This window comes from Delphinus delphis, chromosome 10 (assembly GCF_949987515.2).
Source record: "Delphinus delphis chromosome 10, mDelDel1.2, whole genome shotgun sequence".
NCBI lineage: Eukaryota > Metazoa > Chordata > Mammalia > Artiodactyla > Delphinidae > Delphinus > Delphinus delphis.
In genome coordinates this window covers 36035900-36048507 of record NC_082692.2, presented here as the reverse complement: position 1 = coordinate 36048507, position 12608 = coordinate 36035900, and the positions used below count along the sequence as shown (strand labels likewise).

The window sequence follows — 12608 nt, the reverse complement described above, 5'->3', positions numbered from 1 at the left end:
GATGGTGGGAGTGGTCCACTGAGGCTCAATAGTAAATTGTTGGAATTTATATCAACAAGAGATGTTTTTAGGGAAGAGTACTGTTTTAGTTCCTATTGCTCCTATAACAAATTACCGTCAACTTAATGGCTTAAAACAAATTGTTTTATAGTTGTAGAGGTCAGAAGTATAAAAATGGGTCTTATGGGGCTAAAATCAACTTGTCAGCAGGGGCTCTAGGGAAGAATCCTTTCCTTGCTTTGTCCAGCTTCTAGAGGCTGCTTGCATTCCTTGGTGGCTCCTGGCTCCCTTCCAGCAGTGCCATCACTCCTACCCCTGCTGCTGTCATCACATCTCTAACTCTGAATCTCCTGCCTCCCTCTTTCCCTTAAATGGACCTCTGTGATTACATTGGGCCCACATGGCTAATACAGGATAATCTCCCCATCTCAAATATTTTTACTAATCACATCTGCAAAGTCCCTTTTGCCACATAAGGTGACACATTCACAGATTCTGGAGATTAGGGTGTGGATAACATTGGGGAGGCTGTTATTCTGTCTCTCACAAGTACTTATGACTAATGTTTAGAATTTCTGGCTCATGGTGATAATAAAAATCAGACTCAGTTCATTTTATTACTGTTTTTTAAATTCTCTGTGGACAGTGCACTCCCTTATTGCCTGCAAACCTGGGGAATTGGCACTCCCCCTGCCTCCTTTTGGTACCCAGTGTTCACGACTGAGCATTGCTTTCTTGAACCCATTTAGAGTTTATACACTTTGGGAGCTAATGAAATTCATACCTTTACTACTTCTTTAAATCTTAGTATTTGGGTATTTTGAATGCTGACCACTCGCTTCTCAAGATTTAACAAATTATCATATCATTTTTTCCTGACTGCCGAAGCTTAGTTTTTCAGCATAAGTTCTTTTGGTAAAGCCAGTTGCCAGCTCATCACTTTAAAAAATTTAGGCAAAGTTGGTATATAACATTATACAGATTTCAGGTGTACAACATTGTAATTCAATATTTGTATGCACTATAAAGTGATCACCGCTGTAAGTCTTGTCACCATCTATCACCATACAGTTGATCCCCTTCACCCATTTCACCGTCCTCCAATCTCCTTCCTCTCTAGTTACCCACCAATCTGTTCTCTGTATCTATGAATTTGTTTTTGTTTTGTTTGTTCGTTAGTTTCTGTTCTTCAGAATATCTCCCACATCGTCATTTCATTCCATTCCTTATATAGCCAACCCATATCTTAATAGCGTATGAGAAAACATTTTGCACGGTGTTGTCACAAGATCAAGGAGGAGAGAGGCAGAAAATTATTCCAGGGAGTTTTTCCTAGGATAGTATCTCAAAGCGATTTGCCTACTCTCCACCAGAATCACCTTGGTGCTTATTAAATTCAGATTTCAGGGCCTGGGATCTAGAGTCAATATCTGATGTAAGTGATAATCTAAAGGACCTTTTTATACACATTTAATTTGGGGACCCATTCTTCTAGTCTTTGAAGACATAGGAATGTGTCTTTAGAAGGCATCTAAGTCATTTGGCAGTTATATTCCTTGTGATGTTTCTGAACTCTACCCCCACCCCACAGGAAGCCTATGCTATTTTAAACAGATTTGAAGTTGAAGTAACCAAAGAAGAATCAGAAGCAGTTGATACCTTGAGATATTCTTTCAACAAATTGCAGAGTAAAGCTGTAAGTACAAATTTAATTCTTACTTTTTTTTTTTTATTGCTGTGTTGGGTCTTAGTTACGGTACACTGGCTCTTTACTGTGGCACATGGGCTTCTCTCTAGTTGTGGCGTGCGTGCGGGTTTTCTCTTCTCTAGTTGTGGCATGTGGGCTCCAGAGCACGTGAGCTCTGTAGTTTGCGGCATGCAGGCTCTCTTGCTGAGGCGGGCGAGCTGAGTAGTTGTGGTGTGTGGACTTGGTTGCCCCGCAGCATGTGGGATCTTAGTTCCCTGACCAGGGATCGAACCCGCGTCCCCTGCATTGGAAGGCGGTTCTTTACCACTGGACCACCAGGGAAGTCCCAATTCTTACTTTTTTATTAAGTCACTATCTCCAGAAAAAAATACATTTCAAACCTTTAAAAAGCTCAATATATATTATCTTAAAAGCTTTATTGAGATATAATCCACGTACTGTAACATTTACCATTTCAAAGTATACAATTCTGTGATTGTTAATATATGCACAGAGTTGCATGACAACCATCATTATCTAATTTTAGAATATTTTCTTCACCCCCAAAGCAACCCCATACCCATTAGTAATCACTCCTCATTTTCCTCCTTACCCCAGCCCCTGGCAACCACTACTTTTTTGTCTCTATGGATTTGCCTTTTCTGGACACTTAATACAGATAGAATCATATAATATGTAGTCTCTTGTGACTGGCTTCTTTCACTTACAGTGATGTTGTCAAGGTTTATCCATATTGTCTCACGTACCAGTACTTCATTTTCCTAATGTCCAATAATTCCTAGCATCTTTACATGTACTTACTGGCCATTTGTATATCTTCTTTGAAGAAAGGTGAATTTAAATCCTTTCCTTGTTTTTTAAATTGGGTTGTCTCTTTGAGTTGTAAGAGTTCTTTATATATTCTGGATGTAAGTCCCTTAATCAAAGGATTTGCAAACATTTTCTCTCATTTGTTGGGTTTTTTCACTTTCTTGATGGTGTCCTTTGAAGTACAAAAATTTTAAATTTTGATAAAGTCCAATTTGTCTATTTTTTCTTTCGTTGTTTGTGTTTTGGTATTGTATGTAGGAAACCATTGCCTAATCCAGGGTCATGAAGAGTCACTACTGTGTTTTCTTATGAGAGTTTTATAATTTTACCCTTGCATTTAGGTCTTTGATACATTTTGAGTTAATTTTTGTATATGGTGTGAGTTAGGGGTCCAACATCATGTAAAAGCATGTGGATATCCTGATGTCTCAGTGCCGTTTGTTGTAAAGACTATCCTTTCACCAATGAATTGTCTTGGCACCCTGGAGAAAATCAATTAACCATAAATGTAAGGGTTTATATCTGGACTCTCAATTCTATTCTGTTGATCCATATGTCTACTCCTATGCCAGTCTTGATTATAGTAGCTCTGTACTAAGGTTAAAAAAATTGTGGTAAAATACACATAACCTAAAATTTACCACCTTAATCATTTTTAAGTGTGGAGTTCAGTAGTGTTAAGTGTGTTCCCATTGTTGTGCATCCAATCTCCAGAACTTCTTCATATTGCAAAACTGAATCTACCCATTAAACAACAATTCCCCATTTCACCCTTTCCTCAGTTCCTGGAAACTACCATTCTACTTTGTCTTTATGAATTTGACTACTTCAGTTTCCTCATATAAGTGAAATCCTACAATATTTTTCTTTATGTAACTGACTTATTTCAGTTAGCATAATGTCCTCAAGATTCATCCATGTTGTAGCATATGTCAGAATTTCCTTCCTTTACAATGCTGAATAATATTCCCTCATATGCAGCATATACCACATTTTGTTTATTCATTCATCCATCAATGGGCACTTGTGTTTCTCCCACCTTTTGGCTGTTGTGAATAATGCTACTATGGACATGGGTGTGCAGGTATCTCTTTGAGACCTGCTTTCAGTTCTTTTGGATACACCCAGGAATAGAATTGATGGATCATATAGTAATTCTATTTTCAGTTTTTTAGAACTGCCGTACTGTGTTTCATAGCAGCTGCACCATTTTACATTCCCAGCAACAGTGCACAAGGGTTCCAATTTCTCCACATGCTCACCAACACTTGTTATTTTCTGTGTCCTTGATAGTAGGCATCCTAATGGGTGAGGTGGTATCTCATTGTGGTTTTGATTTGCATTTCCCGGATGAAAAGTGATGTTGAGCATCTTTTCGTATGCTTGTTGGCCATTTGTATGTCTTGCCTAGTTTTTTTGTTTTTTTGTGGTGCACGGACCTCTCACCGCTGTGGCCTCTCCCGCTGTGGAGCACAGACTCCGGACGCGCAGGCCCAGCGGCCATGGCTCACAGGCCCAGCCACTCCGCGGCACGTGGGATCCCCCCGGACCAGGGCACGAACCCGTGTCCCCTGCATCGGCAGGCAGATTCCCAACCACTGTGCCACCAGGGAAGCCCTCTTGCCTAGTTTTAAGTTGGGTTGTTTGTTGTTGGTGGTGGAAGTTCTTTATATATTCTGGATATTAACTTCTTATCAGACATATGATTAGCAAATATTTTCTCCCATTCTATAGGGTGCCTGTTTACTCTGTTGATTGTGTCTTTATAATCCTTTTTATTTCTGAAAAGTAAGTAGTGATGTCCCTTCTTTCTCTCCTAATTTTAGTAATTTGAGTCCTTTCTCCTTTATTCTAGGTTAGACTAGGTAAAGTTTTGTCACTTCTGTTGCTCTTTTCAAGGAAGAAACTTTTAGTTTGTTGATTTTCTCCATTGTTTTTTATTCTCTATATCATTTATTTGTGCTCTTTTTAAATTATTTTCTTCCTTTTGCTTGCTTTGGGTTTAGTTTGTTCTTCTTTGTCTAGTTTGTTAAGGTGGATGGTTAGGTTACTGATTTGAGGTCTTTTTCTTTTAATGTTGGCGTTTATAGCTATAAATCTCTCTCTAAACATTTTTGAAGTTGGTAAATATTTAGGCATTAAAAGTGAACCCCAAGGGGCTTCCCTGGTGGCGCAGTGGTTGAGAGTCCGCCTGACGGTGCAGGGGACACGGGTTCATGCCCCGGTCCGGGAAGATCCCACGTGCCGCGGAGCGGCTGGGCCCGTGAGCCATGGCCGCTGAGCCTGCGCGTCCGGAGCCTGTGCTCCGCAACGGGAGAGGCCACAACAGTGAGAGGCCCGCCTACCGCAAAAAAAAAAAAAAAAGTGAACCCCAAGGGAGGGTCCAGATTCTTTAATTGTACTAAAAAATTTTATTGAATATTAATTAATTAATGTTGGCTTAAAATTTCCTGTTTATGGAAAGATTTGTCACTGAGATTGAAGCAAGGCACAGTAGCAAGGACACAGAGCTGAATTTGGGGTCATGACGTGTGATTCTGGCTCTGCCACCAGCCAGTTGGGTGGTCTTATGCAAGTTAATAACCTTTGTTTCTCAGTTTCTTCATGTGGCCCTTTAGGAATATTTTAGAAGCTTTTAAAAATGCAGTTATGAGGCTTGAGATGATGTACATAAAATACTTTTTCAATGCTTATTTCTATTTAAGTTCAATATTGACTAATCACTTAATTTGAAAAGTGCTTGCTGGTTAGTCTAGACAGTGAGTCTTAGCAAGGAAATGGGGAGCCCTCTGTTGAGATTTAGTGAAGCCCAGTTTTCTATTATTGTTCAATTTAACAGATTCACTTGGGTTTTTCTGCCATTTCTCTGTTAGTGTTAAACCTACTGACCCAGTCTTTACTACAGTCACCATTAAGCTTAAAGCAGTATATGTGCCAACCCAGAAAGATGCTATTGTTGAGAGCAGTTAAGAGCAAGAGCCCTGGAACCACACTGCTAGGTTTTGAATCTTGACCTTGTCTCATACTGGTGCTAGGACGTTGAGGAAGTTAGTCTCTGCGGGCCTCGGTTTTCTCACTTGTAAAATGGGTATAATATTAGTATTTACCACGCAGGATGGTTGTGAGCACTAAATGAGTTAACATATGTAAAGAGCCTGGCAGAGAGAAAACATGAGTTAAGTGCAAACTATTATGAATGCAGGTTTAAGCAGAAGCTTTGAAGACGATTGTGGAAGACATATTTGCTATTTTTTTAAACCAAGAGTAATATCATTTTCTTAGAGGAAACTGCTCCAATTATTGGAACCATGTGAACCTACTAGAAATTGTTAATCTCAGACTGTGGCCTCGTCCCAGAGACAGCATGTGACTCAGACTGGGCCCACGGTAGTAACTGTTTCCTTGGCCTGAACTGGGTCAGCCAGAAAATGTTTTCCTACCTGCAGTTAGATAGCTTTGCCTCTTGGGTCATGAACTAGAATGATCTGAGTCTCTTGATGGTCCATTTGGATTGTTTATTTCTGTGTTTTTTTTTTTTTTTTTAACAAATAACATTGCAGAGACATCCTTGTTCGTACAGTACATCTGTGAGATAACAAACTTGCTGGAGCAAAATTGTAGTTTTCATTTAAATACATACTTTCACTCTCACATTGAATATTCTTTTTTATTCCAGGTTTCTGTACAAGATGAACTAGTTCATCTGCAGGTAAAGTTTAAAAGTAGTCTACTTGAATCCGTGGAAGTTTTTCGTGAGGATGTAATGAATTTTGCAGAAGCATATGAGACGGTAATTTAAGTGTTGCCTGCTGTGTGTTAAGATGTTTGGTGGTATGTTTATATGAGGTCAAAGTAATGAACCCTGAGAAATACACTGTGATTTGTACATTGTATGTAAGAGGCTATCTTTGCATATTTGCAGCTATTAAAAAGGGGGGATAGCTCGTCCTTTAAGCATGTTTCATGTAGAAAGAGAGAAGATTTAACTGCTAAAAGGAGCAACAACTTTGGAAATTGTGGAAGGAACAAAGTCTGCTTTTGTCCTTTCTCAAGACCAGAATACTCATAATTAAAATGTAATACAGTTGTTGGAAGGCTGTAAGAAACTATAAATGCCTTAATGCCAGGGTTATGCAACTGATTTTCTTCCCACTAACTCTTAGAGAACCAATAGGGTCACTGAACATAAAAAATAAATGTCATCCTTGGTCAGTCCCACAGACTATTCAATCTGGTATAATGACTGATTAATGGTCAACCTCTTTGAAGTTAAACTCAGAAGTTGGATATAGTCCCCTAAAATATTCTACTTTCTTTTAGTGGTCACAGTTGATCTGACATCATAAGATAATTTAAGCCCTTGGCGCTACTTTTTTAACATTTTTTTTAACATCTTTATTGGAGTATAATTGCTTTACAATGGTGTGTTAGTTTCTGCTTTATAACAAAGTGAATCAGTTATACATATACATATGTTCCCATATCTCTTCCCTCTTGCATCTCCCTCCCTCCCACCCTCCCTATCCCACCCCTCTAGGTGGTCACAAACCACCGAGCTGATCTCCCTGTGCTATGCGGCTGCTTCCCACTAGCTATCTGTTTTACATTTGGTAGTGTATATATGTCCATGCCACTCGCTCACTTTGTCATAGCTTACCCTTCCCCTCCTCGTATCCTCAAGTCCATTTGCTAGTAGGTCTGTGTCTTTATTCCCGTCTTACCCCTAGGTTCTTCAAGACCTTTTTTTTTTTCCCCTTAGATTCCATATATATGTGTTAGCATACGGTATTTGTTTTTCTCTTTCTGACTTACTTCACTCTGTATGACAGACTGTAGGTCCATCCACCTCACTACAAATAACTTAATTTCGTTTCTTTTTATGGCTGAGTAATATTCCATTGTATATATGTGCCACATCTTCTTTATCCATTCATCCGATGATGGACACTTAGGTTGCTTCCATGTCCTGGCTATTGTAAATAGAGCTGCAATGAACATTTTGGTACATGACCCTTTTTGAATTATGGTTTTCTCAGGGTATATGCCCAGTAGTGGGATTGCTGGGTCGTATGGTAATTCTATTTTTAGTTTTGTAAGGAACCTCCATACTGTTCTCCATAGTGGCTGTATCAATCTACATTCCCGCCAACAGTGCAAGAGTGTTCCCTTTTCTCCACATCCTCTTCAGCATTTATTGTTTCTAGATTTTTTGATGATGGCCATTCTGACTGGTGTGAGATGATATCTCATTGTAGTTTTGATTTGCATTTCTCTAATGATTAATGATGTTGAGCATCCTTTCATGTGTTTGTTGGCAATCTGTATATCTTCTTTGGAGAAATGTCTGTTTAGGTCTTCTGTCCATTTTTGGATTGGGTTGTTTGTTTTTTTGTTATTGAGCTGCATGAGCTGCTTGTAAATTTTGGAGATTAATCCTTTGTCAGTTGCTTCATTTGAAAATATTTTCTCCCATTCTGAGGGTTGTCTTTTGGTCTTGTTTATGGTTTCCTTTGCTGTGCAAAAGCTTTTAAGTTTCATTAGGTCCCATTTGTTTATTTTTGTTTTTATTTCCATTTCTCTAGGAGGTGGGTCAAAAAGGATCTTGCCGTGATTGATGTCATAGAGTGTTCTGCCTATGTTTTCCTCTAAGAGTTTGATAGTGTCTGGCCTTACATTAGGTCTTTAATCCATTTTGAGTTTATTTTTGTGTATGGTGTTAGGGAGTGTTCTAATTTCATACTTTTATATAACACTTCTTTTTAATGTGTACTAAACATCTCTTTTAGGTTTGATTAGTCAACATTTTATTGCTCTATTATTCTATTACACTGGCAGTCTTGCATATTATTTAGCATATCCATAATATTCATGATTGTACAGACCATTTGGGATCTTTTTTGCAACTGTTTTCTGGCTCATGGCCACCAGAGACCGCCTTCTGCTTCTTCCAAGTATTCAACCTTATGTGTGTCTCTGTTTCCATATTGGGCTGGACTATTCTTGAAAGAAGGTTGTTCTCAGAGCCCTATCTCAGTTATTCTAATGCACAGCCACAGCATCCTCATTTATAATCATAAATGAAATGAAACAGAGCTCTTGTGTTACGAACTTCATATAGGATGTAATTTAATCACATTTTTTATTAGCTGTGTCAAGGTCCTTTAAAAAATGAATGGAAGTTACAGTGATGCAAATATACTAAAATTGAGTGTTATCATAGTCTGTGAATATAATAAAAACAGTTGAATTGTACATTTTAAATGAGTTGATTGTATAATATGTGAATTATATCTCAATAAAACTGTCGCAAAAAATAAATGAAAACTTCATGTACAGGACAAAATTAGATCATATAAATTAAAAATCATGGTTTTTGTTTAAAAGGAGATAATAGATAAACCTAATAAATAGATAAATACATGTGATTAGGAATTAAAATGCAGATTATATTATTCATTACAGGAAGGACCCATGGTTCCAAATATACCACCCCAAGAAGCTAGCGACAGGTTACAGATATTTCAGGTAAAACTACATTTTTTTGGTTACATTTACGTTCCCTGCATTTATACTTAGGTGGCTTCCACAGTCATCCCACCAGGAAATATAGAGCTGTTGTCCAAAAACCAGTGTTTTCTTTACTAGGAATACCCAAGTTTTGCAGCAAATCTAGCCATATGAAGGCTTTCTGTAATTTATGCTTTAGTTTTGCCACATACTGGGTAGGTATTTCTAAATATTCCTTTACCTATGTTGGAGGTTACTTCGTATCTCTTGATGATTGGGTTTTTCACCCCAAACCAAATAAATGGAGTAGTCAGTAACCTTGTTTTTGTTGCTTTATATGTAGGTTCCATGGATGGTTCAGGTTGGTTCCATGCACACTTTTGCCAGAAAGGTTCAATCAGTTTGGATGGAACCTCTTAAACTGCAGGTTCTCCTGAGATTGGTAGGGGTAGTTCAGGCTTTTTCTTCCATCATAACCAACTGGAATTTTTCATATGCCATCTAATTTTCAAGTATCTCCCTTGATTTGAGTGTTTTAAAATGGGAAAGCCATACCCTGATAAGAAAAGTGTTTCTTCAGGATCATTGGAGCAAGCAGGAATTGCAGCTGGTCCCTAGTGGAATAAACTTATGCAAAGTAGACAAGATCATCTGTCCTGAGCCCAATGTCTCTGCTGCCTGATTGCAGGAGGGTAGGTCTGGCCCAGTAGGTTTCTGTAAGATAACCCTTGTGCCGGCAAGGGTTTTCATGGGATGCAGCAGGCACAAGCCTTTCACCTAAATATGTTCTCCTCAGATAAAAAGGCTAGTCCCATGTTACTGTTGGGGTTCTCCAGAACTGTGGCCATCACTCTTGGACTAAAACCAGCTCCTCCCATCACCCTTGCCAGCTCTTTATGCTGTACCCTGGAGGAAACTCTGATCCTTTACTACCTGAAGTCCTCAGATTTGGAGCCAGGGTCCCAGGGAGAGGCCTTCCTCTCTGGAGGAGCCAGGACTAAGGCTGATGTGGTGGCTGCCTGCTGAGCCAACAGGAACCTCTCAGCAATAAAAGCAGTAGGTAGTAATGTTGGATGGTGATAAGTGCCAAGGGAAGAAAAAGGCGGGGAAGGGGCATCAAGTGCTAGGCCGTGTGTATGTAAAGTGGAGGTGAAATTTAAAATAGGGTCTCCAGGGAAGGCCTCCTTGAGAGGTGACATTTGAGTAGAGACCTGGGGAAGTGAGAGAATGAGCCAGGCAGTTTATCTGGAGGGGCAGCTTTCCAGGCAGGGGAAGAGCAGTACAAAAGCCCTGAGTAAGAGCACGTAAGAGAAGCAACAGGAGATTAGTACGGCTGGAACAGAATGAGCAAGGAGATGGTTGTAGCAATAAGTCCAGAGAGCTAAGGAGAGGACAGACTGTTAGCAGCCTTGCCAGCCCCTGAGGGGCACTGGCTTTGACTCTGAGTGAGATGAGTGACATGATCTTATGATTTCATGGGCCAGCCTGTCTACTGCGTTGAGAATAGATTATTAGGAGTCAAGGCTAAAAGCGGGGAGACTGATTAAGAGGCTATTGCAATATTCCAGGGGAGGGGTGATAGTAACTTGGACCAGAGTGGTGACGTTGGAGTTGATGAAAAGTGGTTGGAGCCTGGGTATATTATGAAGATAGACGCCTCCCTTCCTTGTCTTTCCCTTGGGAGTTATCAATGTATCAGTCAACAACTGGGACTTGAATGAGCCACCCTTTTACTAGGGGTGTGTTCACTTCATTGAAAAGGCAATGTAGGGCCCGTCTTTTGCCTCCTTGTACCTTCTTTCTGCCTGTGCCTGGGCTTGTCAGCTGAGCAGCCTGCTTGCTGAGCAACTGGCTGGATATATGGCTGGGGGTCAGATTATCAGACCTAACGCTTCTCAAAAGCAGGTGTTCTCCCTCCCCCCTCCAAAGCAGGTACCCAAGATCTAGATCTGGGGAAGAAGCAGGAGCCTCATCTCAGGTCCCAGTGGTGTTTTCTGATGCAACTTTACTCTGATTTGGGGAGTTACTGGGTACTTGGCTGCTGACATTTTGTTTCCTGTTTGGCTGGTGCTTTTTACATTATTTCGGACCTGAGTGGAAAAAGGGGTGAGGGATTGGCATTCATCAGGAGTCTTCATCACATTAACAAGATTTTAGGGACTTCCCTGGTGGCACAGTGGTTAGGAATCTGCCTGCCAGTGCGGGGGACATGGGTTCAAGTCCTGGTCCGGGAAGATCCCACATGCCGCGGAGCAACTAAGCCCGTGCGCCACGACTACTGAGCCCGCGTGCCACAACTACTGAAGTCCATGTGACTAGAACCTATGCTCCGCAACAAGAGAAACCACCGCAATGAGAAGCCTGCGCACCGCAACGAAGAGTAGCCCCCGCTCACTGCAACTAGAGAAAGCCCGCACGCAGCAACGAAGACACAATGCAGCCAAAAATAAATAAATTAATTTAAAAAAACCCACAAAGAAAACCCCAAGATTTTAAATGTTGTCCTTTAAGTGTATGCTAACTTTGAAGTTTTCGTTTCTCCTTTCCTAATGTCCACATAGTCCCATGGACTTTTCGTTCAGTACATTTATTGAGTAACCACCATACTAACCACCAAGGAATATAAAAAGTGCAAAATGGCTCTTCCTCTCTAGGAACGAAGAATTCGTTGGAGTTCCTCCTGCATCTTCACACCTTCCTGATTTGGCTCCTGTAATATGTGCTACTGTATCTGTCAGATCTGCATCATTATCTGAGCACTGTGAGGTCTGATGACAGACAGTTTCCAGGACTGGGAATTTAGGATCCTTATTGATATGTTATACCATTTATGTAGATCACACATATCTTGTCACAAGTGAATAATTTCTGTTTGCTTTTGTGCTTTTAACACTGTTAATACTTAGCATTCTAAGTATAGGAGATTCAAATTCCACTTCAAAAGACCTGAACATTAACTTTGCTGATTTAAATTGAGTTATTTCAAATGGTGTTAAAATGGAATTCTTTATTTTATAGACTTGCTTGTAGAGAAAGCAAGGTTGAATGGATTACACCAATGCTTCACTCATTTGAACCGTGTAGGAGAGATGACCAGGCTAAAATAATAGAAAAGTCTGAATTATAGAATTTTTAAAATGCAGTTTCATTACTTTCAGGTGTATTTATGGGAACTTGAAAGTGTAAGTCTGGGGACCACTTAATTTATTAAGGAAATAATTTTACATAAAATGATTACTTTCAGAATGCTTGAAAGTTAATTTCCTAAACGCTTAACTTTTCCTCTGATAGCTTTGTATCAGCATAAATTTGCTTCACAAATCCTTGTTTCATAGATAAATAAACTTCAATGTAGCTTTTATTCCGATTATAATGAATTCTACTTTAATGGGCTCTGAATTTATTACATCTTACTATAATTTAAAAACCTTTTATAGGCCAATTTTGATGATCTGTGGAGGAAATTCGTTACATATTCATCTGGTGAACAACTTTTTGGGTTGCCTGTGACTGACTATGAGGTTTTACACAAAATTAGGTAAGTTTAGAAATTGAACAAGTTTATTATAAATAATTAACTGTC

The 12608-nt window shown here is 39.5% G+C and overlaps 1 protein-coding gene across 1 annotated transcript in view; it reads left to right on the top strand.

The window, feature by feature from the left end:
* The window catches only part of DNAH8 (dynein axonemal heavy chain 8), a 328229-nt gene that overhangs the window by 94881 nt on the left and 220740 nt on the right, over positions 1-12608 (top strand). Inside the window, exons 30-33 of the mRNA XM_060021883.1 lie at positions 1592-1696; positions 6195-6308; positions 8981-9043; positions 12463-12563. Coding sequence (XP_059877866.1) covers positions 1592-1696; positions 6195-6308; positions 8981-9043; positions 12463-12563 — 383 coding nt within the window. The remainder of the gene's footprint in view (positions 1-1591; positions 1697-6194; positions 6309-8980; positions 9044-12462; positions 12564-12608) is intronic.